This window comes from Oryctolagus cuniculus, chromosome 1 (genome assembly GCF_964237555.1).
Source record: "Oryctolagus cuniculus chromosome 1, mOryCun1.1, whole genome shotgun sequence".
Lineage (NCBI taxonomy): Eukaryota > Metazoa > Chordata > Mammalia > Lagomorpha > Leporidae > Oryctolagus > Oryctolagus cuniculus.
The window spans coordinates 103,965,517-103,990,697 of NC_091432.1; the positions used below are offsets into that span (position 1 = coordinate 103,965,517).

The following is a 25,181-nucleotide window of genomic DNA, read 5'->3' on the forward strand; positions in this document are numbered from 1 at the left end:
CTGCTGGTTCACTCCCCAAATGGCTGCAACAGCCAGAGCTGGGCCTATCTGAAGCCAGGAGCCAGAAGTTTCTTTTGGGTCTCCCCCATGGGTGCAGGGCCATCTTCTACTGCTTTCCCAGGCCATAGCCGAGAGCAGGTGCCAGAAAGCTGTGCAGTGGGTTAAAGCCCCAGCCTGTGGCATCAGCATCCCATTTGGACCTCAGTTCAAGTCCTAGCTGCTCCACTTCTGATCCAGCTCCCTGCTAATGTGCCTAGGAAGGTAGCAGAGGCTGGCCCAGGTCCTTGGGCTCCTGAACCCATGTGAGAGACCCAGAAGAAGCTCCTGGCTCTTGGCTTTGAATCAGCTCAGCTCCAGCCATTGCGGCCATTTGGAGAGTGAACCAGTGGATGGAAGACTTCTCTCTGTGTGTCTGCCTCTCTCTGTAACTCTTCCAAATAAATAAAATAAATATTAAAAAAAAAAAAAAGAGGAGCAGCCAGGATTCAAACTGGCGCCCATATGGGATGCTGGCACCACAGGCAGAAGCTTAGCCCACTACACCATGGTGCTGGCCCATAATTTAGTAATTCTTATAAATCCCTATGAGCAAAGCAGTGTTAGGGATGGTTTATAGCTGTGAAACTAAGGAAAAGATATATATCAGTTACCAGTTGGAACAAAATCAAAATCAAAAACAAAACCAAATCTACCTAGAAGCTAACTCAAGGCTTTCCGTACTCTGTTATCCTTTGTTTGGGATCTTTTTACCAGCAACAGTTGTTTAGTGAGACTCCCTGCCTTACTCTGTATTTTCTTACTGTTGTTTCCCTAGGTCTTCCATGATGATGATGCCATTCCTGGATGGGAAGGGAAAATTGTAGCCTGGGTGGAAGAGGACCATGGAGAGAATTAACCCAGAGTATTAGATTGGAACCTGGTTACTCCCTGGCTGCTTCACTCAGGAAGGGGACTGAAACCAGAACACACTGAGAAGTTTCTAGTCTGTGGGGCCAAAACAGAAGCTTCTCCAAGTGTGATGGCCACAGGCCAGTCCTGTTTCTGTGCCTGGTTTATCTGGTACTTAAAATCCCTGTCCAAATGTTACACCATGGGTTCATCTGGAGTTCCTTGTCCGTGGGAACACAGTGTTTTGTTCTACTCTGAGGACAACAAACCGAAGGCCTTAACCAATGGGGATGGATGATCCCGCTCCTGTAGGGGCATGGCTGCTATTATCTGGAACCTGAGAACTGGATACATCACTCCTGTGTGTTACAGTATTATTTTATTTGGCCTCAGTAGTTGCAGCAATCAGAGTCCCAGCATTTGTACTCACAGACAAGGCAAAGGTACCAGCGTTTCTGCTACTTTGCAGCTATTGCAAACCAAGAATAAATCAAGAAGTGGTACCAAAGATGAAAGCCCACTCTTCAGTAATATTTTGAACCGTGTATGGATGGTGCTGAATTGTTTATTGATGGATAAAGGGCTGCCCATCTTGTGCTACACTATGCTACAACCATAATTAAATAAGACCTTGGGCTGCCTCTTCTGGTCTTAACTGATTCTGCAGCTTGTTTTTTGGCCCACACAGGGCATATTTCATGTACTGCTAGTTATCTCTAGGGACTCTTTAACTTTAGAGCCATTTATTTTTATTCAAACTGATAAACTTTGTTGTTTGAAAGGAATAAGGAGTGAATGGCTCCTTAACATCCAGGCGGGTATGGAAAGGTGCTGCTACCCATATCGTCTTGACTTTGTCTCATGACTTTTCTTTAGTTCATGGCATCTCCTTTACAGCTAAAAGGAGCCAGACCATTAATTTCAGTATTTCTTTGTTATATATGAAAACTGAGCATGAATTACTGGTCTGCTCCTCCTCTTTCAAGGCTGGATTTATTTTCCATTATGTATTTAGGCTGATTTTTTTTAGGGCACAATAGAAACTGTGGGGCATGGAGCATGAGTTGTGAATGGCAGGTTGATTCTAGGTAACAAAGCCTAGAATAATTTCTCATGTCAAGTGTAGAAGCTATAAGTGTTCAACTTTCAGAGATCACAAATAACCTGGGTTTTCTCATTCACTCACCAAGCACCATCAACTAATCAGCCATTATTATTTATATATATTACCCATAACAGTCTATTTGTGATTACCAATGTGCACTGCCAAACAGAAAGAGCAGGACAGATAAGTTCTGGATTCTTGACCTGTCTGTCTCCAGTTCATCTCCCCTCTTTAGCCATTTCAACAGACTGCTCTTTGGAGCTCTGAGATGACATCTTGTTGTCTTTTAAAATGTCTTTTAAAAATAATTCATGTTTGGAGAATTCTTTTGTACTCATTTGTTTTTTGTCTGAGAACCATGTCTATTTTTATAACCCAAGTGTGAGTTGTTTATATTCTCACATTCAATTGTATACTGTATCCATTTTCTAGAGAACCCAGTAGCTTTTATACAGTCTCTTCTTACCACCCCTTGTGGCTTCAGAACAAGATTTATTTTGTTATAAGTATATTAATGACAATTCCTGTTCCAATTCTACCTGCCATTTTAGTTGTGGAAGGAGTTTTATGTAATTCAGTTGATTGCTCCTCTAGCAGACAGAGGAGCTCAAAAGACACCTGCTGTCTTTCATATAAATTTACCTGGTCTTCTCCTACTAAGAATGAGTGTTTTTTTTTTTTTTTTTTTTTTTTTTTTTTTTTTTTGTCAGAAATGACTGGGAGAGTTTGGGGAAGTCAGCCAAAAGCAAGAATAATTCATTCTGAAGGCAAATGAGAAAACAGTACATTTTTTTTTTCCAGGAGATCTGCAGAAAAAGTCCTCACATCACCAATTTCTTTGTTGCATGAATTTTAGTGTTTGTTATATATAGCATGAGGGTTAGCAGGCCAAAATTCATTATTGTATTTCCAGTAGTTTATCTTGAATTTCTATCAGTTTTTACTTGTCACTTTTCTTTCAGCAAAGTCTTAACCATTATGTGTAATTTAACTTTTCAGAGAAAATTAAACCAGAAAAATATTTCAAAGTCCTCTACCATACCTATCTTTCATCTATCTTTTGGAAAAGGAGCTGTAATGGTGCCGTGCCACCTTAAAAAGCTGAAATTGAGTTTAGGGGAGAATATGAGATGTTTTTTCCCTTTAGCTCATTAGTCTCATGTGCCAGAGGTAATAACTAAACATCCCTACAAGATGAGGTCACTCCAGTAACTCTTGTACCAAATGCGTTAGTGATCCTTATTTGAGGCCCTCAAATGAGGAACTTTCTGAGCAGAACAATCTGTTGATTCATTCTGTTCTGAAAGGTTTCCTGTTCAGTTGCACTTCTGATTCATTCACGGTTATCGTCTCCTAGTGACATGGGAGTGGGATGGTCCATCCTGCTATTGCTGGTGTTCTCTTTTCTTGAGCAAACTTAGGAACTAGCATGTTTAGAGCTCATAAAATAATCTCTGAACCATATTGGAGCTGTTTATAAAAGACTCTCAAAAACTAGAGTTCAGTTCCTTAAAAAGTCTTCAACACTGAAGACTGTTCTCTTATTGCTCAGTTCTCTAAATTCATTGGAATTGGAACACTGCATTTTGTGTCTAAAGAACTGAGTTGAACACACTTGGTAATGGCCAAAATGATTTACTAGCTTTGCAGCTTTTTCTGACCAGTTATAAATTAGGAAAATATCTTTATGTTTTACATCCAATCCAAGAGGACTCTATTTAAAAGCATTTAGGTCATAATTAAAATTATTTTCATTTTGTTTCCATAAAGTAAGCATTATGATTGCATACTGTACTGTCTGATTTATGTAAAAGATATAGCTTGCTTAAAATCCATATATATGTAAAGTTATATTTTCTTAGAAACATGGATGTTTGCAGCCATTGTTTTCAAAGAGATTATTGCCGTGTATTATTTTACAGTGTTCTCATGAAGAATATGTTATACCAGAGGCTTCTGATTATCAAAGTGATAACCATTTTTAACTGCCCATGTGTACCAATTTATGAACTAATTAAAAAATACAAATGGAATAAAATGGAGTTTGCAAACTAAATCCCACTAATCATTTGTATTCACACTTATTGACTGATATTAACAAAGCCATATATATTTAGTGAAAGTAAATTTCCTCAAGTGAGCTCCCGGGTAGCATGTTTACATTACATGGAGAATGGAGATAAGAATTACTTTATTGCTACAGATATTTTACTACTGGTATTTCTAATGTAAGCAAAAAATACTACCAAGGAAAATTAATTGATTTAGCACTTCTTTTGAAATTATGTGTACATGTGCAATCAAGTAAGAATGTGAGAATGTAAACTGCATGACAGTCTCTGGTGCAAACACAAACAACGTGACTTTCTAAAATGTACATTTAAGAATAAGAAATTAGCTTAGCAGTTAGTTAAAGATGCTTGTTGCACATCCAAAGGCCTGGGTTTGGCTCCCGGATCTGGCTTCTGACTCCAGCCGATCCTGAGGCAGCTAGGATAGCTCAAATAATTAGGTTATCTTCCAGCTCTTGGCTCTGACCTTGTCCCAGCTGCAGGAATCTGGGGCATATATCAGGGGATGTACTATCTGTCTGCCCCTCAAATAAGTAAAAAGGGTTGTGTGCATTTGAAATAATCAGAATTCCTAAGTGAATCTGAAAGCTGCTTCCCCAACACCTAAATAGGTTTCAAGTTAAATGTTCAATGTATCTCATTCGTTAGCCTTGAATAATTTTTGGCTTCTGATTACATATTTTATTAACTGGCCACCCCATTGTGATATGTACAACTCAAAATCTTTCATAATCAACTATTTTCTCTTTCCATCCACCCAACTTTGAATCAGTGATATTGCCAGTCTACAAATCTATGTCACACCTGAGTATTGTTTTTTTTTTCCTTTAATTTTCTTTATCCAGTCTGTTTAGAGGGGTTCAGTCTTATTCTCTCAGGACTGATTTGACAGATCTAATTCCTAGTCTACCTCTGGGGTAAACTTGCCATCCCTGGACTGTTTGGACTGTGCCTTCTTAAAATTTAGCTACACCTAAGTCAGAAGCATATTAAAAATACAAACTCCCTATTCAAAAAGTGCAAAGCAAGGTTTAAACAAGCCTATCTAAGTGAACAGTGAGACCTGCAGCTCACCTCAAACGTATTAACAAAGGCTAGTTTAACTTGTATTTATTATTTATTTTGATTTTATTCGCAAGGCAGAAGAGAGATGAAATCTTCCACCTGTTGGTTCACTCCCCAAATGCCCACAAGAGACAAAGCTGGGCCACGCTGAAGTCAGGAGCCTGGAACTCAAACTGGGTCTCATGTGGGTGGAAGGGACTCAAGCAGTTGAGCCTCTCAGGGTGTGCATTAGCAGGGAGCTGGAATTGGAAGTCCAAAACCTGTGCACTCCAATGAGATGCTGGCAACCCAAGCATAAGTTTAGTAATTGTGAAGTGATTACATTTAAATGCAGGGGCGCATGCTGTGGCTTAGAGGGTAGCAGTGTCGGCATCCCAAATGGGTGCCGGTTCGAGCCAGATGCTCCACTTTTGATCCAGTTCTCTGCTATGGCCTGGGAAAGCAGAAGATGGCCCAAATCCTTGGGCCCCTGCACCAGCATGGGAGACCCAGAAGCACCTGGGTCCTGGCTTCAGATCGGCACAGCTCTGGCGTTGCGGCCATCTGGGGACTGAACCGGCAGATGGAAGTCCTCTTTCTCTACCTCTGCCTCTCTGTAACTCTGCCTTTCAAATAAATAAATATTTTAAAAAATTTAAATGCAGTGGGAAATAGCAAGGTATTTAGTCAATTCAAGAGAGTTAAAATACTTTATTATAATAAAGTTAACAGGATAAGCCCTTTCACTAAATTATTCTTCCATTGCTGCTTTGGTTACTCATAAGTATGGTTTTATGTAACTGTAACAATATAATTGCCCTACTCTTTATATCTCAAATACATTTTTCTTAATCTTGAAATTTTATTTCTCACTTATGTTAGGCAGCTGTGCCTCCTTAAACATTTCTGACTTAAGTAGGTATGAAATCGTATCTCCTATTTTATTTTTCCGAGTTAATTGCTAGCAAGGTTAAATCTGTCAATTATTTTTCCTCTAATTTCTTATTGTGTTCTTGGGCTGTGTGCATACTGAGGACTCGGTGATACAAATACGGTACCGGCTTTCTCCTAATCTTATATCCGCTTCAGCTTAGCAATGATGAAGTGTTTTCTAATTATGAAATGATAACCCTACAATAGAAGTGTTTAGACGGCGTTTCACTCATTAATTCCAAAGCTACGCATTCGGCCCCCACTGCGTACCCGGTATACTACGCCAAAGTCTGGGGAGACATCCAAACGACACAGACGTTCTTTCTCACCTCACTGCCTTACGGTTCAGTTTTGGTACACTCTTCAAGCAGAACCTGTAGCTATTCAAATTCGGGATTAGCACAAATCCGTTTTGTGAACTGGAATCTTCACACAACAGAATGTAGAGATGGATCTTCTACTTGGCGGTCCTTGGCACCCTGGGGCTGGAAAGCCTGATCACTCCAGCTCCCGGTGGGGCTACAAACCAGAAACTAATTTTTTTTTTAACCCATGTAGCTCTCATTGAGCGGGGCCCCAAGTCCCTAGGTCACTCGGCTTCGCAGAAGCGAAGGGCACCTCGGCGAAATCCTCTGCTTCCTGCTTCCCAGCTTTTCCTCAAAACGTGGCCAGCCCAGGCAACCCAGCCCTCTCAGACCACTCTGCCCCCATTCGCCTTTCTCCGCCTTTCCACGGCACTGCCTTTCGGCCGTGGTCCCGGCGTCTCTTTAGGCTCCGTACTACCCTCAGGAACACTTTCCACTCCCTCCCCCTCATTTCTCCCCAACTCGCGTCCGCCGGGACTGGACTGGAACAACCCTGCCCCGCGGCCACGAGGAAGCACCCGTCGCGTCCCCGGCCAGCTCTTGGAAAGGAAGGAAGGGGTCCAACGCCTCACCTTCTCGGCCTGGGGAAGGGGGTGGAGTGAATCTCCGGAGCCCGTTTTACGACAGCTTGCGGCAGCGCGGAGTGGCTGACGGCAGAGCCGTGCTGCTCTTGCGGAGGTCACTCCGGAGACGCTGCTGGTTGTGGGCTGCGGGAGTCGGTGGCATTATGTGGCGCGTCTGTGCGCGACGGGCCCAGAATGCCGCCCCGAGGGCAGGACTCGGGGCTCGGTGGACGGCCTTGCGGGAGGGACCCGGAGCTCCGTGCGTGGCCCCGCAGTCTGGTCCGGCTCCGGCTCGTTGCAGCAGAGCAACCGCGGTGTATGGCGGGGTCCGGGGACTGTGCGGGTGGAGCCCCAGCTCTGGCGCCACGCCGCGGAACCGCTTACTGCTGCAGCTTTTGGGCTCGGCCGGCCGGCGCTGTTATAGTCTCCCTCCGCATCAGAAGGTGAGACCGCCACTCGCCCTTCTCGGGACACGGCTGTCCTTCAGGCAGGCCGTTTGGTCTCGGAATCCTTCGGAGGCCTCAGGGATCTCGCAGCTTCTCCCAGTAGCTGTCATCGCTGCTTGTCCAAGCTCCCGCGGTTCCAGGGGTGTGTTCCATTGAAAGGAGCGCTCCAAGCCAGGGGCTGCTTGCAGAACCCTCTGTCGATTCGTGCTTGGTGAGACCCACAGGGCTTGGAGGAGGAAGCCTGTCACTGGGACCCCTGTGCTCCCGGAGGGCCGGAGCTTCCTTTGTGTCCCCCGTGCCGGGTGTGTAACGGGACTCAGGAAGTCCTTTGCATGAAGTTGAGTGGAACGCAACTTTAAACCATATCGACAGTTGAGTAACTACTTATAAATTCGGTGTTTTCTCCTTTTTCTCTTCCAGGTTCCATTGCCTTCCCTTTCCCCCACAATGCAGGCAGGCACCATAGCCCGGTGGGAAAAAAAAGAAGGGGAAAAAATCAATGAGGGTGACCTAATTGCAGAGGTAAGTGGTTTGAAAATCCGGAGATGAGTTAGAGGAGACTGACTGGACGTTGTCTTTCTGCATGAGTAGTTAGCCCCTTGGTTTAGAAACTGAGATGGTTTTCAAAACTTGGTATCAGAGGGCCAGTGTTACAGCATAGTGGGGCAAGCTGCCACCTGCAATGCCAGCATCCCACAAGAGCGCTGGTTCGGGTCCCGGCTGCTCCACTTCTAATCCAGCTCCCTGCTAATGGTCTGGAAAAGCAGTGGAAGATGGCCCAAGTGCTTGGGCCCCTGCCATCCATTTGTGGGACCAGAATAAAGCTCCTGGCTCCTGGCTTCTGCCTAACTCAGCACTGGCAGTTGTGGGGAGTCCACCAGTGGGTGGAAGACCCCTCTCTCTGCCTCTCCTTCTCTCTAATGCTTTCAAATAAACAAATAAATCTTAAAAAAACTTTGGTACTAGAGAATATTGCTTAGATAAGTTGTCAGCAGCCTGTCAAACTGATTTCTATTAATTTAAATTAATTATTTTTATTTATACAGTAGAGTTATGGGGTGGGGGGAGATACCTTCCATATTTTGGTTTATTCCCCAAATGACTGCAATGGCTGGGGCTGGACTGGGCAGAAGCTAGGAGCCTGGAGCTTCCAGGTCTCCCACATTGGTGCAGGGGCTCAAGCATTTGGACCATTTCTGCAGATTTCCCAGGCACATTAGCAGGGAGCTAGATTGAAAGTGGAGCAGCCAGGTCTTAAACCGGTGCTCATACGGGATGCCATTGTCGCAGCTGAAGGATTAACCTGCTATGCCACAATGACAGCCTCCAGTCAAACTGATTTTTTTTTTTTAAGATTTATTCATTTATTTAGAAGGCAGAGTTATAGAGAGGCAGTGGCAGAGAGAGAGAGGTTTTCCATCCTCTAGTTCATTCCCCAGAAGACTGCAATGGCCGGAGTTGGACCGATCCGAAAACAGGAGCCAGGAGCTTCAGGTCTCCCATATGGGTGCAGGGGCCCAAGGAGTTGGGCCATCTTCCACTGCTTTCCCAGGCCATAGCAGAGAGCTGGATGAGAAGTGGAGCAGCTGAGACTCAAACTGGTGCCCATTTACGATGCCAGTGCTGCAGACCAAGGCCTTAATCCTCTGCGTCACAGCACCAGCCCCCAATACTGCTTTTTGTGTTAACAGGTTGAAACTGATAAAGCCACTGTTGGGTTTGAGAGCCTGGAGGAATGTTACATGGCAAAGATACTTGTTTCTGAAGGTACCAGGGATGTTCCAGTGGGAGCAATCATCTGTATCACAGTTGGAAAGTGAGTAATACTCCCATAATTCATGAAACTTCTATACTTAGGGTGTATTTTAATTTTAGAATTAAGAGATAATGAGTCAAAGACTTTGGAAAACTCCTTCTGTGGGAGCTGAATCTGTGATGACCCTCTTACATTTATGCCTTTTGTCTCTTCCTTAGGCCTGAGGATATTGAGGCCTTTAAGAATTACACGCTGGATTCCGCTGCAGCGGCACCAGCCCCCGCACCGGCCCCCGCACCGGCCCCCGCTGCTTCACCTCCTCCACCTTCTGCTCAGGCTCCTGGGAGCTCATATCCCCCTCACATGCAGGTGAGGCTCAGCCTCTGAGTCTGCTCTGGATGGTTTGTTATTTAGTCATTATTTTTCATAGAAGACTGTTACATTTTGGAAACTGGCATTAAATGTGGTTAACCTCTGTCATTTTTGGAGTATACAGGGATTTAAATATGAAAATTGACAACTTTTTTTCTTAATTGTATCCAGGTGAACTTGAACTGTTCCTTCAACATTTCTCAGCCTTGGAGTAGCACGCAGAATACCTGTATTTCCCACTCAAGAACATTATGTCACAGATTCTGAGCAGAATTTTTACTTCTCTCTACTCTGTGTACATGTAGGAGTTATAATAGACCTGCTGTCTGTGGAATGAAAGTCCCCAGTTGATGAGCGTGGTGGTCTATTTTCCAAGAGTGGGTGAAGTAGTCCTATAGTATTCATAAATGAGAAAACCAACAGTGAAAAACTAAAGTATAGACTAGACATATGTAATAGCATTGCATCAAAGTTGAAGGCAGTGAGTGCGATCATTGTTGATTGTCTTAACTAAATCAGTTTTTTTTTTTTTCAGATTTTTTTAATTTATTTTATTTTATTTTATTATTTTTTTTGACAGGCAGAGTGGACAGTGAGAGAGAGAGACAGAGAGAAAGGTCTTCCTTTCCCGTTGGTTCACCCTCCAATGGCCACCGCGGCTGGAACGCTGAGGCCGGCGCACCGCGCTGATCCGATGGCAGGAGCCAGGTACTTCTCCTGGTCTCCCATGGGGTGCAGGGCCCAAGCACTTGGGCCATCCTCCACTGCACTCCCGGGCCACAGCAGAGAGCTGGCCCGGAAGAGGGGCAACCGGGACAGAATCTGGCGCCCCGACCAGGACTAGAACCCGGTGTGCCGGCGCCGCAAGGCAGAGGGTTAGCCTAGTGAGCCGTGGCGCCGGCCACTAAATCAGTTTTTAAGAAACTAAATTCGTTTATTAGATATTTGTTAGATATTTGGGTAATACTATGTATGTTTTAGGTATTGGAAGTGAATAAAAAACTAGCTGTCCTTTATCTTATTTATTTATTTGTAGGCAGAGGGAAAAGAGATCTCCCATCTGCTGACCCGCTCCCCAAATGAAGTTATTTTTATTTCATTATAATGCTATTTCTAATTAGTTACAAAAGACTAAGAAGACAGCAAATGAAATCCTTATTTACAGAATAACATCCAAATTCAGTGGACACACAAACCGTATAAACAAGGAAGCAGCTTTTTTTCAGATTTATTTATATAAAGATAACATTTCATGTGTTTTGTATGTACAGCTTTAAGAACATAAGAAGCCGGCACCGCGGCTCACTAGGCTAATCCTCCGCCTAGCGGCGCCGGCACACCGGGTTCTAGTCCCGGTCGGGGCGCCGGATTCTGTCCCGGTTGCCCCTCTTCCAGGCCAGCTCTCTGCTGTGGCCAGGGAGTGCAGTGGAGGATGGCCCAGGTGCTTGGGCCCTGCACCCCATGGGAGACCAGGAAAAGCACCTGGCTCCTGGCTCCTGCCATTGGATCAGCGCGGTGCGCTGGCCGCAGCGCGCTGGCCGCGGCGGCCATTGGAGGGTGAACCAACGGCAAAAGGAAGACCTTTCCCTCTGTGTCTTTCTCTCACTGTCCACTCTGCCTGTCAAAAAAAAAAAAAAAAGAACATAAGAACACTTAGCACCTTCCCCCTGTAAGAAAGCGATTTAAAAAAAAAATTATTTGAAAGTCAAGAGTTACACAGAGAGAGGAGAGGTAGAGAGAGAGAGAGGTCTTCCATCCAATGATTCACTACCCAATTGGCAGCAATGGCTGGAGCTGCGCTGATCTGAAGCCAGGAGCTTCTTCCGTGTCACCCACGCAGATGAAGGGGCCCAAGGACTTGGGCCATCTTCTATTGCTTTCCCAGGCCTTAGCAGAGATCTGGATCAGAAGTTGGAGCAGCTGGTCTTGAACCGGCGCCCATATGGGATGCTGGTGCTTCAGGCCAGGGCACTAACCCACTTCGCCACAGTGCCAGCCCCAGCGATTTTAATTTAATCAACTAGTCTGGTGTTTGTGTTTTGTTGGGATGGAAATGACTGTTATAATAATTTTTTGCTCTATTTTGTTCTTAAAAATAATTAAATTGGCCGGTGCCGCGGCTCACTTGGCTAATCCTCTGCCTGCGGCACCAGCACCCTGGGTTCTAGTCCTGGTTGGGGCACCGGATTCTGTCCCGGTTGCTCCTCTTCCAGTCCAGCTCTCTGCTGTGGCCAAGGAAGGCAGTGGAGGATGGCCCAAGTGCTTGGGCCCTGCACCCGCATGGGAGACCAGGAGGAAGCACCTGGCTCCTAGCTTCAGATCGGCCATAGCGGCCACTTGGGGGGTGAACCAACAGAAAAAGGAAGACCTTTCTCTCTGTCTCTCTCTTACTGTCAAACTCTGCATGTCAAAAAAAAAAAATTAAATTGTCGAGTGAAAATTTGATATATTTTCATTATAGATATGTTTATATTTTGATATCTGTATAAAAATACTTAAAAATATTTGCAGAGAAATAGAATTAAAATATGTTTATATTTTGGTGCAAGAAACTTTGAAATCCATGCATAGTTTTTTCATAATACACATTTTCCACGAGCTGTTTGAAATAGTACATTGTAGAATGGCTGAAGTGAATTAATTAACATATGGATTCCCTTACATACTCACCATTATGTGTGTTTGTGTATGTGAGAACATTCAAAAATCCATTCCTCTTAGCAATTCTCAAGAATAAAATACATTGTTACTTATTTTAATTTTTTTAATTTTTTATTTGACAGGTAGAGTTGTAGACAGAGAGAGAGACAGAGAGAAAGGTCTTCCCTGTGTTGGTTCACTCCCCAAATGATCGCCATGGCCGGCGCTGCGCCAATCCTGTGCCAGGAGCCAGGTGCTTCTTTCTGGTCTCCCATGCGGGTGCAGGAGCCCAAGCACTTGGGCCATCCTCCACTGCCCTCCCGGGCCACAGCAGAGAGCTGAACTGGAAGAGGAGCAACCGAGACTAGAACCCGGTGCCCATATGGGATGCCGGCACTGCAGGCAGAGGATTAACCAAGTGAGCCATGGGACCGGCCCCTAAAATACATTGTTATTAACTATAGTCACCAAACAACTGTTCTTTGTATATATACATATATTTCTTTTTTAATCTTGGGAAGATATCTGAGAATTTGGAACACATGCAGTTACCTATGTGTGAAGAGACAGATGCCTAAGTGCAGAGCAATGTAAAATTATGGCAGAATGATCTGGACCAAGATCATTCTGAAAATAAAATAAAAATGTTCCATCCTTACCTGTTTTTTTTTTTTTTTTTTTTTTTTTTAAAGATGAAAAGGTGCTCTGTGCTTAGTTAACTGAGGAAGTAATTTTAGCTGTCTGAAAGAAATATTTGTCATGTGCTGGATTAGATATCATAAAGGTTAGTATTTGAAGAATGATTTAGCCCATGGGAAGCTGTTGAGGCACTGACCTTTTGCTGTGATAACTATATGGATTGTCATAGTTACTGTCATTCCATGATATTACATAAACTTGCCTGAGTTCTGTTATGCCCAAGATGTCCTAGTATTAAGCAGTAATATGTTTGTTTCTACAGGTACTTCTTCCTGCCCTCTCTCCCACCATGACCATGGGCACAGTTCAGAGATGGGAAAAAAAAGTGGGTGAAAAGCTAAATGAAGGAGACTTACTGGCAGAGATAGAGACTGACAAGGCCACTATAGGTGAGATTTCTTTAATGGTTGAGACACTGAGTATTCCAGTGAGGAAGAGGATTGCCATCCTTTCCTGTAAATGAGTGAGTGATACTATGAAAACTTTATACTTCTTAGTGTTCATTTCCTGGGACAGGGTGTTTTACACAAAAACAAAAATGTGCCTGGACAGATTTGTCAGTTCCATACTGCACTCACTGAGTCAAGGGTATGCCGACTCAGAGATTATTCTAAGGCCAGAGTTTGCTTCTTAGCTTTGTTATTATGTTACTGACAAGCTATGTAAGAATGACTGTTCTCAAACTCAGCAAAACAAAGAAAGAAAACAGGAGAAAATTTCATCACCAGGGTAGGAAAACACCAAAAAACTTAAGATGACTTTGAGAAAAAATTAAAACCAGGGTTTAGGTTTTAAGTTGTTTTCATAGTTTCATATATTTCATGTATGCCCTTGTTGACATGTTGGTTTTTTTTAAAGATTTATTTGAGAGGTAGAATTACACACACACAGAGAGGGAGAGACAGAAAGAAAGCTCTTCCATCTGCTGTTTCACTCCCCAAATGGCCACAACAGCCAGACCTGGACTGATCCAAAGCCAGGAGCCGGGAGCTTCTTCCGGGTGTCCCACATGGGTGCAGGGGCCCAAAGACTTGGGCCATCTTCCACTGCTTTCCCCAGCCAGCTGGATTGGAAGAGGAACAGCCAGGACTTGAACAGTGCCCATATGGGATGTTGGTACCTCAGGCAGAGGCTCAGCCCACTATGCCACAGCACCAGCCCCCAGATTGTCTTTTTTTTTTTTTTTTGACAGGCAGAGTGGACAGTGAGAGAGAGAGACAGAGAGAAAGGTCTTCCCCTTGCCGTTGGTTCGCCCTCCAATGGCTGCCGTGGCTGGCGCACCGCGCTGATGCGAAGGCAGGAGCCTGGTGCTTCTCCTGGTCTCCCATGGGTGCAGGGCCCAAGGACTTGGGCCATCCTCCACTGCACTTCCGGGCCACAGCAGAGAGCTGGCCTGGAAGAGGGGCAACCAGGACAGAATCCGGCACCCCGGCTGGGACTAGAACCCCAGTGTGCCGGCGCTGCTAGGCGGAGGATTGGCCTATTGAGCCGCGGCGCCAGCCCCAGATTGTCTTTTAAAACCCCATCATTTCATAATGGCTCCTAAGGGCAAAGGAGAAGTAAAGAGTAAGACCCTACGGTGTCCTGCTTTCTCTCACACTTCACCAGAACAATTCCTTTTTATCTCTTTGCATATTGTACTTCCTGTAAGATTTTTTTTTTAAAGAGAGTATTCTATTTTTAAAAAAATAAAGGCAAATAAAACTTTGGAATTAGATTTGCTTCCCCAATCAATGTCACTCTCACTATAGAGATTGTTATTCTAGAGGCTCTAATCATTAGAGAAATATTATCTTGATCAAACTCTAAACTTTATTGTGGCCCAAGTGCCTTTTCTTTTTAAACATAATTGTCTTTTTTTCTTAAAGATTTGTTTATTTGAAAGGCAGAGTGACAGAAAAGGAGTGAGAGAGAGATCTTTCACCTGCTGGTTCACTCTTTAAATGTCCACAATAGCCAGGTATAGTCCAGGCCAGAGCCAGGAACTCCATCCTGGTCTCCTGTATGGTTGTTGGGGGGCAACCACTTGGGACATCTTTTGCTGCCTTCCCAGATACATTAGTAGGAAGCTGAATCAGAAGTGCAACAGCAGGGACTTGGCCGGTGCCGTGGCTCACTAGGCTAATCCTCCGCCTTGCGGCGCCGGCACACCGGGTTCTAGTCCCTGTCGGGGCGCCGGATTCTGTCCCGGTTGCCCCTCTTCCAGGCCAGCTCTGCTGTGGCCCGGGAGTGCAGTGGAGGATGGCCCAAGTGCTTGGGCCCTGCACCCGCATGGGAGACCAGGAGAAGTACCTGGCTCCTGCCATCAGATCAGCGCGGTGCGCCGGCCACAGCACGCCGGCCGTGACGGCCATTGGAGGGTGAACCAATGGCAAAGGAAGACCTTTCTCTCTGTCTCTCTTTCTCTCACTGTCCACTCTGCCTGTCAAAAACAAAACAAAACCCAGCAGGAACTCGAACCAGCACTCTGATATGTAATGCTGACATCTCAGTGTGCAGCTTAACCTGCTGCCCTACAATACTGGACCCCTTTTTTGAGTTTTAATTCTCAAGGGAAGTGGAAGTATTCATCAGAGATATATTTAGCAAGGAGAGGTACAGTATCACAGAAATCAAAGATCTGGAAGGCAGTACTTAGCCTCTCCGATGGCTTCTTTTTGTTTTACTTTTGTAACTCTTACTGTTTGAGTTCCTTGCAAGAAGAGTAGTAGCTAAGTGGAATATAAGCTGTTAACACCAGAGAAATCCCAGTAATGGTCTTCCCATGGCAGTATTTAATATAATACTGGTGTATTCTTTTAGGGCTGAAATGCTGCATTACTATCTTGGTAACTCTCTTAATTTGACATCCATGTAGACCTGATCTCTAGCAGTACAGCTGACACTGTTTTGGATGAGTCAGTATGGGGGCTGCTGTTGGCGATGTTTTTTAATAACTGTCAGACTAACCACTCAGGGCCAGCATTGTGGCGTTGCAGGTAAAGCATATGGCATCCCATATGGGCATCACTTTGAGTCCCAGCTGTTCCACTTTAATTGCGCTTCCTGCCAGTGTGCCTGGGAAAGCAGCAGGAGATGGCTCAAGTGCTTGGGCCCCTGTACCCATGTGGGAGACTCGGATGAAGCTCTGGGCTCCTGGCTTCAGTCTGGCCCAGTCCTGGCCATTTCAGATGGGAGAGCTCTCTCTCTCTCTCCCTCTGTCTCTTCCTCTCTTTCTGTAGCTCTGCCTTTCAAGTAGATTTTTTTTTTTTAATTAACCACTCTTTATAAGGAAAACTCAGGTTTAGCAGATGATCATTCCTCAATATCCAAGGGAGATTGGTTTCAGAAAACAATGTCTGTACATGTTCAGGGTAGATGCAGCCATCATAGTCGTAACTACATAATATGAGGGGTCTTCAGAAAGTTCATGGATGGGTTGGCATTGTGGCACAGCAGGTTAAGCCGCTGTTTACCTCACTGTCTTCCTTTGTTGGAGTGCCAATTCGAGACCTGGCTTCTCTGCTTTCAATCCAGCTTCCTGCTAATGTGCCTCGGAAGGCAGCAGAAGTTGGCCTAAGTCCTTGAGCTCTGCCACCTATGTACTAGACAAGGATGGAGTCCTTGGCTTCTGACTTCAGCCTGGCTCAGACCTGGCTTTCATAGCCATTTGGGGAGTGAGCCAGTGGGTGGAAGATTTTTCCCTCCCACTCTCTGTGCTCTTTCAAATACATACATACATATATAAGTCTTTAAAAAAAATCACGGAAAAATGTGAATTAAGAAACATTCATATGGAATTAAATTTTTTTAAAGATTTATTTATTCATTTGAAAATCAGAGTTACAGAGATAGAGGAAGAGAGAGAGAGAGCACTCTTTCATCCTCTGGTTTGCTCCCCAGATAGCTGTAATGGCCAGGGATGGGCCAGACTGAAGCCAGGAGCCAGGAGATTCATTCAGGTCTCCCACGTGGGTAGCAGGGCCCCAAACACTTGGGTCATCTGCTGCTGCTTTTCCCAAGCTATTAGCCTGGAGCAGCTAGGACATAAACTGGCACCCGTATGGGATGCTGGGGTCTCAGGCAGTGGCTTTATTTACCTTTTATGCCACAATGCCTGCCCCAAAAAGTTTTGCAAAATTTGTTTTTGAAATTTTAATTTTATTTCCCACAAACTTTTTTGAAGTCCCCACATACATGTCAGCAGTAATGTAACCTTTTCAACCCAAGGTTCTTTGAATATGAGGATCCAGACCTTTGGCTATAAAGGGTCAAATGTACTATTATCCTCATTGTAAAAGTCAAGAAAGTGAGATAGAGGGGCCAGCCTTGAGGCATAGTGGGTAAAGCAGCAGGTGGAAGGTCTCTTTGTCTGTCTCCCTCCTTCTCTCTCTGTAATTCTGACTTTCAAAATAAATAAATAAATCTTTTTTTTTAAAAAAGGAAACAGAGACACAGAGGTTAGATAGCATGCAAAAAGGTACTACAGCCAGGAGAAAAGCCTTTAGCTTAAAACTGTGCTGTGAGTCTGGAGGGGTAGTGGGTTCTTTTAAGTGCCATAATGTTTCCCCTCTCTGTTTCAGGTTTTGAAGTGCAGGAAGAAGGCTATCTGGCAAAAATCCTGATCCCTGAAGGCACGAGAGATGTCCCTCTAGGAACACCACTCTGTATCATTGTAGAAAAAGAAGCAGATATATCGGCATTTGCTGACTATAGGCCGACTGAAGTGGCTGATTTAAAACCGCAAGCACCACCACCTGTCCCACCCCCGGTAGGCATACTCCTGGAATTAGGTGATGCCCTGCATTCCTTTCAACGCCAAGATCCTGTGAATGAGGGAGACAGTTCATTGACATTTGTGGCTGTCTCTAGAGGGTGTGTCATGCTGCACTGTTAACCTCAGGGTGGATAGTTTTTTTCTTTTACTTTTCTTTCTTTCTTTTTTTTTTTTTTTTTTTGACAGACAGAGTGGACAGTGAGAGAGAGAGACAGAGGGAAAGGTCTTCCTTTGCCATTGGTTCATCCTCCAATGGCCGCCACGGCCGGCGCACCGTGCTGATCCGAAGGCAGGAGCCAGATGCTTCTCCTGGTCTCCCATGGGGTGCAGGGCCCAAGCACCTGGGCCATCCTCCACTGCACTCCCGGGCCATAGCAGAGAGTTGGCCTGGAAGAGGGGCAACCGGGACAGAATCCGGCACCCCGACCGGGACTAGAACCCGGTGTGCCGGCGCCGCAAGGCGGAGGATTAGCCTAGTGAGCCGCGGCGCCGGCCAGTTTTTTTCTTATAGCTCTTTTCTGCCTGCTATCTTGAGTCCTGCTGAGAGCAAATGTGAGGTGACATGATCTCTTTCTGCTTTAGGTGTAGATATGCTTCTGGAAGGTAAGGTTTCATTTGGCATTTTCTGTTTAATTTACCAGATAATCTGTCACTTTCATTCCTGTTGGTATTTACATATTATAGAGGAACAAGCATATCTTTGTAATACATTGACAGAATATGACTTGTTTAGCATAGAATTTAGTATGCCACTATATGTGTCGTAGCATACACTGTTGATCTATAACATGAACTTGTGTTAACTGCAAGCCAAATAACATGTATGATGACAATTCTAGATGCTAGAGTTATGCGACTTTAGATGAGGTACACATTTCTGTCAGAGAAAACCTGATTCCTAATTGCTGGGTGTTTATGAGGAGCTGGCAAGTGGCAATGTTGATTTAAGATACTTTGGGCCGGTGCCGCGGCTCACTAGGCTAATCCTCCACCTTGCGGCGCCGGCACACCGGGTTCTGTCCCGGTTGCCCCCCTTCCAGGCCAGCTCTCTGCTGTGGCCAGGGAGTGCAGTGGAGGATGGCCCAAATGCTTGTGCCCTGCACCCCATGGGAGACCAGGAGAAGCACCTGGCTCCTGCCATCAGATCAGCGCGGTGCACCGGCCGCATTGCGCCGGCCGTGGGGCCATTGGACGGTGAACCAATGGCAAAGGAAGACCTTTCCCTCTGTCTCTCTCTCACTGTCCACTCTGCCTGTCAAAAACAAGAAAAAAAAAGAAAAAAAAAAAGATACTTTGAACATGGAACCTTCCATCATTTTATATTTTGAAATTAGGTAAGGTAAAAACAAAAACCGTGTTGGAAGTACAGAAGAATGGGAATAAAGAAGTGATATGAGATTAAAATGAAAAAAGGTTGTAGGGATATTATATATTGGTTAGAAGTATTATATTCCACTCATAGACAGGGTGGGAAATGTCCAGCTTGTTATCAGTATAAGGCCCATGAAATTATCTTGTCTGGCCCTGCAAAGGCAACTGTAGGTGGAACTCAAAATTCAATTAATCTAAGCCGGCGCCACGGCTCACTAGGCTAATCCTCCGCCTAGCGGCGCCGGCACACTGGGTTCCAGTCCCGGTTAGGGCGCCGGATTCTGTCCCGGTTGCCCCTCTTCCAGGCCAGCTCTCTGCTGTGGCCAGGGAGTGCAGTAGAGGATGGCCCAGGTGCTTGGGCCCTGCACCCCATGGGAGACCAGGAAAAGCACCTGGCTCCTGGCTCCCGCCATCGGATCAGCGCGGTGCGCCGGCCGCAGCGCGCCGGCCGCGGCGGCCATTGGAGGGTGAACCAACGGCAAAGGAAGACCTTTCTCTGTCTCTCTCTCTCACTGTCCACTCTGCCTGTCAAAAAAATAAAAAAAATAAAAAAAAAAAAAATTCAATTAATCTATAGTAGGCTCATTTTAAAGTTGATTTTTTATTTTTTGTAGTATTTTTTAATTTTGTAGTATCCAAATGACCCTTGTCAGAAAAAAAATTTCCCTATCCTTACAGAGTAAGATAACTTTATTCTGTCCTGGACATAAAGAATTGTCCTTGCCATTCATTTTGCTATATTGTGTTGGTTAAAAGTTAAAAAAAAATTCATTCTGATCTTTTAAAAAAGATGAACATTGCTTAATTAAGTTTTAATTTCTTTATAAAATGGAAACCGAATCTTTCAGGCCGGTCTCTGTGGTGATGAATCAATAATTTGTAGCTTTTTTCGAAAGGTGGCCACAGCTGCTCCAACTCCTCAGCCTTCTGCCCCTACACCTTCAGCCGCCTTGCCAGCTGCTCCTGCTGGACCAAAAGGACGGGTGTTTGTCAGCCCTCTGGCAAAGAAGCTGGCAGCAGAGAAAGGCATTGATCTTACACAAGTAAAAGGTAAGTCTGTTTCTACGGAGAGTGAAAAGTCAGTTGAATTTCCTCCTTAAGACCAGTGAGTTCAACTGTATGTAATTGTCTTAACTGGGACAGTAGGGAGAGGGTGACAGAGGGAAATGTCTCTAGGAAATATCTTCTCCCATAGGAGTAGGGAAATTGTTATTGTGCTTTATTTAGTCTGCCACTACAATTTAGATTCTTTTCATTCTCTGCTCATGGGAACTCTTAACTGTTGGTGAAAATGTACGTGCTTGTTCAGCAAAGTTGTATTATAGGACTTGACCATATAATACTAAAAAATCTTTGTTAATGCAAGGTTGACTGAATGTTAGCTATAAAAGACAAAGCATGACGTTGGGTGATTTAAAATGACTTAAAAATAACAAGATTCATGTAGAACTGAACTGAAACTCCTTAAGGCAAGGGCAGGAGAAAGTGCTTATCCATTTTTTTCTCCCCAAAAAGAAGTACAGGTTAGTGAAAAGAGTAGAGTCTGGAATCAGACCACTTGGTGTTTAATCTTGGCCTGTTTGCTGAGTAATATGTCTTTAGGCAAATTATTGTTTAGCCTATGCATTTATTTCTTTTTTAAGATTTATTTATTTATTTGAAAGTTAGAGGGAGAGAAGAGAGAGAGAGAAGTCTTCTCTCTGCTGGTTCACTCCCCAAATGGCTGCAACAGCCAGAGCTGGGCTGATCCGAAGCCAGGAACCAGGAGCTTCTTCCTGGTCTCCCACATGGGTGCAGGGGTCAAAGGATTTGAGCCATCTACTGCTTTCCCAGGCCACAGCAGAGAGCTAGATTGGAAGTGGAGCATCTGGGACTTGAGCTGGTGCCCATGTGGGATGTTGGCTCTGGAACTGAAATGCTTGGAATTCCATTGTCAACTCTGTCATATTCTAACTCTGTGACCTTTTTGTCCTGATTTATTCATTTGAATATAAAAATAATGTCTTAAAATTTGTGAGGATTAAACAAATTAATGAGTAGCACTTGCACAGAGAAAGTGTAATCTAGGTATTAGCTAACATGATAATTTTTTCTTATTAAATAAGGGGATATAAATGCTAAGAGAAATAAGCTGAGTAGTTACACTAGTGTGTGACAGAGTAGATAGATGTGTGGTCATAACTACTTTCAGGGCGGTTGGGGAAGATCTTTCTGATGAGGTGACATTTGATATGAACCCAAAGGTGAGAAGGAATCAACTGTGGGCCAACCACGTGAAGAACTGGGCAAAGAACATTTTGGACAGAGACCAACAGTGTATACCCTGAAGGGGGAAACAGTGAGGGTTGTTTGAGGAACATAAAGAAGGCCAGTGATAATGGAGCACAGTAAGTGAAGGAGCCTAGTGGGAGTGCATGAGGTTGGAAATAAACAGGGATGAGAGGAACATCAAGGACCTTACAGGTCATGATCAAGAGTTTGAATTTTATTTAAAATACAGTGGGAAGCCATGGAAAGATTTAAGTAAGTAGCTTAGTCCCACAAGAGTGCCTACTTCAGATTCCAGCTGCAAGTCCCAGGGCCTCCTGTATGTGTGACTAACTAAAAATCAGGGGTTCTCAGGACCCTTTCCTCAGGTTTAATAATTTGCTAGAATAACTCCCAGAACTCAAAGAAGCACTTTACTTACTGTTATCACTTTATTATGAAGGATACAATTCATGGACAGGCAAATAGATGCATAAGGCAAGGTATCATAGAGAAAGGTGCACAGAGCTTTCACACCCTCTTTGGGCATGCCACCTTCCCACATCACCCTTCCTGCACAGGATGTGCTCACCAACCTGGAAGCTCTCTGAATCTTGCAATTCAAAAAACATTTTTTAAAAAGATTTATTTATTGGGACTGGCACTGTGGTGCAGCGGGTTAAAGCCCTGGCCTGAAGCGCTGGCATCCCATATGGGTGGCGGCTCTAGTCCTGGCTGCTCCACTTCCCATCCAGCTCTCTGCTATGGCCTGGGAAAGCAGTAGAGGATGGCCCAAGTCCTTGGGCCCCTGCACCCATGTAGGAGACCTGGAAGAAGCTCCTGGCTCCTGGCTTCGTATTGGCACAGCTCCGGCCATTGTGGCCATCTGGGGAGTGAACCAGCAGATGGAAGACCTCTCTCTCTGTCTTTACCTTTCTCTGTAACTCTTTCAAATAAATAAAATAAATCTTTTTTTAAAAGATTTATTTATTTGTTTGAAAGGCAAAGTTACAGAGACAGAGGCAGAGAGAGAGGTCTTCATCCTCTGGTCACTCCCCAAATGGCCACAATGGCCAGAGCTGGGCTGATCTGAAGCCAGGAAACAGGAGCTTCTTCTGGGTCTCCCATGTGGGTACAGTGGCCCAAGCACTTGGGCCATCTTCTTCTGCTTTCCCAGGCCATCGCAGAGAGCTGGAAGTGGAGTAGCCGGGACTTGAGCTGGTGCCCATATGGAATGCTGGCACTGCAGGTGGTAGCTTTACTCGCTATGCCATAGCACTGGCCCCCTTCAAAAAATTTTATTTTTTTAAAGATTTTTATTTTGGCATAGTTGCATAGTAGGTTAAGCCGCTGCCTGGAGCACTGATATCCAATATGTGCTCCAGTGCGAGTCCTGGCTGCTCCACTACCAATGCAACTCCCTGCTAATGTACCTGGGAAAGCAGTGGAAGATGGCCCATGTCCTTGGGCCCCTGCACCAACATGGGAAACCAGAAGAAGCTCCTGGATTCGAAATAGTCCAGTTCTAGCCATCACGGCCATTTGCGGAGTGAACCAGCAGATGAAAGATCTCTCTGCCTCTCCATCTCCCTCTCTGTAACTCTGCCTTTCAAGTAAAATAAATGTTTAAAAACAAAGATTTTTTGAAAGGCAGAGTAACAGAGAGTGAAAGAGCATTTCCATCTGCTGATTCACTCCCCAAATGGCTACAGTAACCTAGGCTGGGCCAGACAGGAGCCAGGAGCCAGGAGCTTCTTCTGGGTCTACCATATGGGTGCAGGGTCCCAAGCACATAGGCCATCTTCTGCTTCTTTGCCAAGTACATTATCAGGGAACTGGATTGGAAGTGGAGCAGCTAGGACTCAAACTGCTGTTCAGTATAGGGTGCTGGGGTCGCAGGCAGCAATTTAATTTGCTGTACCACAGTGTTGGCCCCTCAAAGTTTTATTTTCATAGAGGTTCCATTACAAAGAGTTGCTTGATTAAATCATTGACCAGTGGTCATTGAACTTGGTCTCTGGTCTTCCCCTCCCAGGAATTGGAGTTAGGGATATAGAGAGGAGAGAAAAGAGACTGAAAGTTCTCGCCCTACAATCTTGTGTTTGATCTTTCTGCTGATCATCCCCTAACGTGGATGCTGTCTTAGGCCTCCACCCTTATTATCTCATTAGCATAAATTGTGATGTGTGGATACAGACTTGTTGTGACTAGTAAGACACTTATCGTTCAGGAAATTCTAAGACTTTTAGGAGATTCAAGCCAGGAACCTGGATGAACTCCTGTGGAAATGTGTATTCATGGGAAATTTGTGTTATGAAAAAACTGTTCAGAGATTTCAACATTTTCTTTGTACCCAGGTAAACTTATTTAATTCCACTTTTCTACAAACTTTTTGGAAGTTTTTATTTTTTATTATACCCCAAAGATGGCAGTCATAGAGAGGGTTGCTTGAATTCTAGGTATGAGAGATATACAGGTATGGTGGTACTTCAAAAATTTTGTGGAAACTGGAATGAAAAGGAAAGTTTATTTTGATGCAGAATTTTGTTTGAAATCAGTACATAGAAAGGGTCTTCAAAAAGTTTGTGGAAAATGCTTACTATGAAAAATTTATAGATGGAGTTTAGATTTTTTGCATCAAGATAAATGGATGCTCTTATGGATGGGAAGGGAAAGTTAGAGCTGAGAAGGTGAAAATTTAAAAGTCTGGACTTGGGTAAATGTTGGTTCCTGAGAAGACAGTGGGTCAGAATTCAAGTTAACTTGAGTGAATGAGAATAATTGTGAATTGGTAGATGAGAGACAGATAGCAGAGAGGCATAGGTTATAGAGCCAGATAGCATGAACTTCAAAGAGAGTTGAGGTTTTTTTGAGAGGAGGAAGATTTAAGTGCTTAGGAGAACTAGGGACCTTTAACCCTACATCCCAACCATGAAAAACTTGAGGTAAGAGAAGAAGCACCCCAATTAGGGGAGAATTAGGGAACAAGTGACTAGGGGGATAGACTGCTTAGCAAATTTGACCACGATGTAATCATTTAGGGAAGATCTGTGTAAGACCTAAATCTTGATGTTCAGAGTTTAGTCTCAAAGCTGCTAATATAGTGTTTTATATTTCTTTGGGGCAAAGCGGTTTTCACATCACTATCCATTATTTTTTAAAAGACTGTTTATTTGAAAGACTGACAGAGCGAGAAAGAAAGATTTCGTCTGCTGATTCACACCCCAAATACTCAAAACATCCAGGGTTAGAACTGACCAAACAAGAAGTCCATCCAGTTCTCCCACATGGGTGGCAGAAACCCAAGTACTTAGGCTATCACCTGCTGCCTCCTACATTAGCAGGAAGCTGATCGTAAGTGCAGAGTAGAGGCCTGTGTTATGGTGTAGCATGTTAAGCTGCCGGTGACAATGTTGGCATCCCCTAAGAGTGATGATTTGAGTTCCATCCAGCTCCTTGTTAATATGCCTGGGAAGGCCCAAGATCTTGGACTGTTACTACCCATGTGGGAGACCCAGATAGTGTTCAGCCTGGTTTCAGCCTGCTGAGTCTGGGCTGTTGCAGTCATCTGGGGACTGAACCAGCAGATAGAAGATTTCTCTGTCTCTGCCTCTCTGTTGCTCTGCGTTTTGAATACATAAAACTTTTTTTTTTTTTTTTCCCCAAGTGCAGAGCAGCCAGGACTGGAACCAGGCACTGCAATGTGGGGTGCACAGACCCACACAACAGCCTAACCCCCTGTTCCACAATACCTACCTCATTATCCATTTTCTTTCCTTTACTTTTTTCTTAAGATTGATTTATTTGAAAGGCAGAGTTACAGAGAGAGAGGGAGAAAGATTTTCCATCTACTGGTCACTCCTCAAATCACCACAATGGCCAAAGCCAGGAGCCTGGAACTCCATCCAGGTCTCCTATGTAGAC

At 44.5% G+C, this 25,181-nt stretch overlaps 2 protein-coding genes and 1 long non-coding RNA gene across 14 annotated transcripts in view; 2 read left to right on the forward strand and 1 right to left on the reverse strand.

Annotated features, from left to right (window-relative positions):
• The window catches only part of DIXDC1 (DIX domain containing 1), an 88,788-nt gene extending 84,739 nt beyond the window's left edge, over positions 1 to 4,049 (forward strand). For 10 of the 11 annotated variants that reach the window (XM_070078086.1, XM_070078092.1, XM_070078084.1 and 7 more), the window contains one exon: positions 815 to 4,049. In XM_070078086.1, the coding sequence (XP_069934187.1) occupies positions 815 to 895 (81 nt within the window). In that variant the 3' untranslated portion in view covers positions 896 to 4,049. The remainder of the gene's footprint in view (positions 1 to 814) is intronic. The other variant, XM_070078115.1, reaches the window with a different exon arrangement.
• The window catches only part of LOC127483215 (uncharacterized), a 31,216-nt gene extending 24,097 nt beyond the window's left edge, over positions 1 to 7,119 (reverse strand). The window contains exon 1 of one of the 2 annotated variants that reach the window (XR_011390668.1): positions 6,980 to 7,119. This is a non-coding gene — a long non-coding RNA (uncharacterized lncRNA). The remainder of the gene's footprint in view (positions 1 to 6,979) is intronic. The other variant, XR_011390669.1, reaches the window with a different exon arrangement.
• Positions 6,586 to 25,181, forward strand: part of DLAT (dihydrolipoamide S-acetyltransferase) — a 39,162-nt gene continuing 20,566 nt past the window's right edge. Inside the window, exons 1-7 of the mRNA XM_017343359.3 lie at positions 6,586 to 7,413; positions 7,837 to 7,938; positions 9,108 to 9,232; positions 9,391 to 9,541; positions 13,146 to 13,272; positions 17,446 to 17,633; positions 19,907 to 20,060. Coding sequence (XP_017198848.2) covers positions 7,135 to 7,413; positions 7,837 to 7,938; positions 9,108 to 9,232; positions 9,391 to 9,541; positions 13,146 to 13,272; positions 17,446 to 17,633; positions 19,907 to 20,060 — 1,126 coding nt within the window. The 5' untranslated portion in view covers positions 6,586 to 7,134. The remainder of the gene's footprint in view (positions 7,414 to 7,836; positions 7,939 to 9,107; positions 9,233 to 9,390; positions 9,542 to 13,145; positions 13,273 to 17,445; positions 17,634 to 19,906; positions 20,061 to 25,181) is intronic.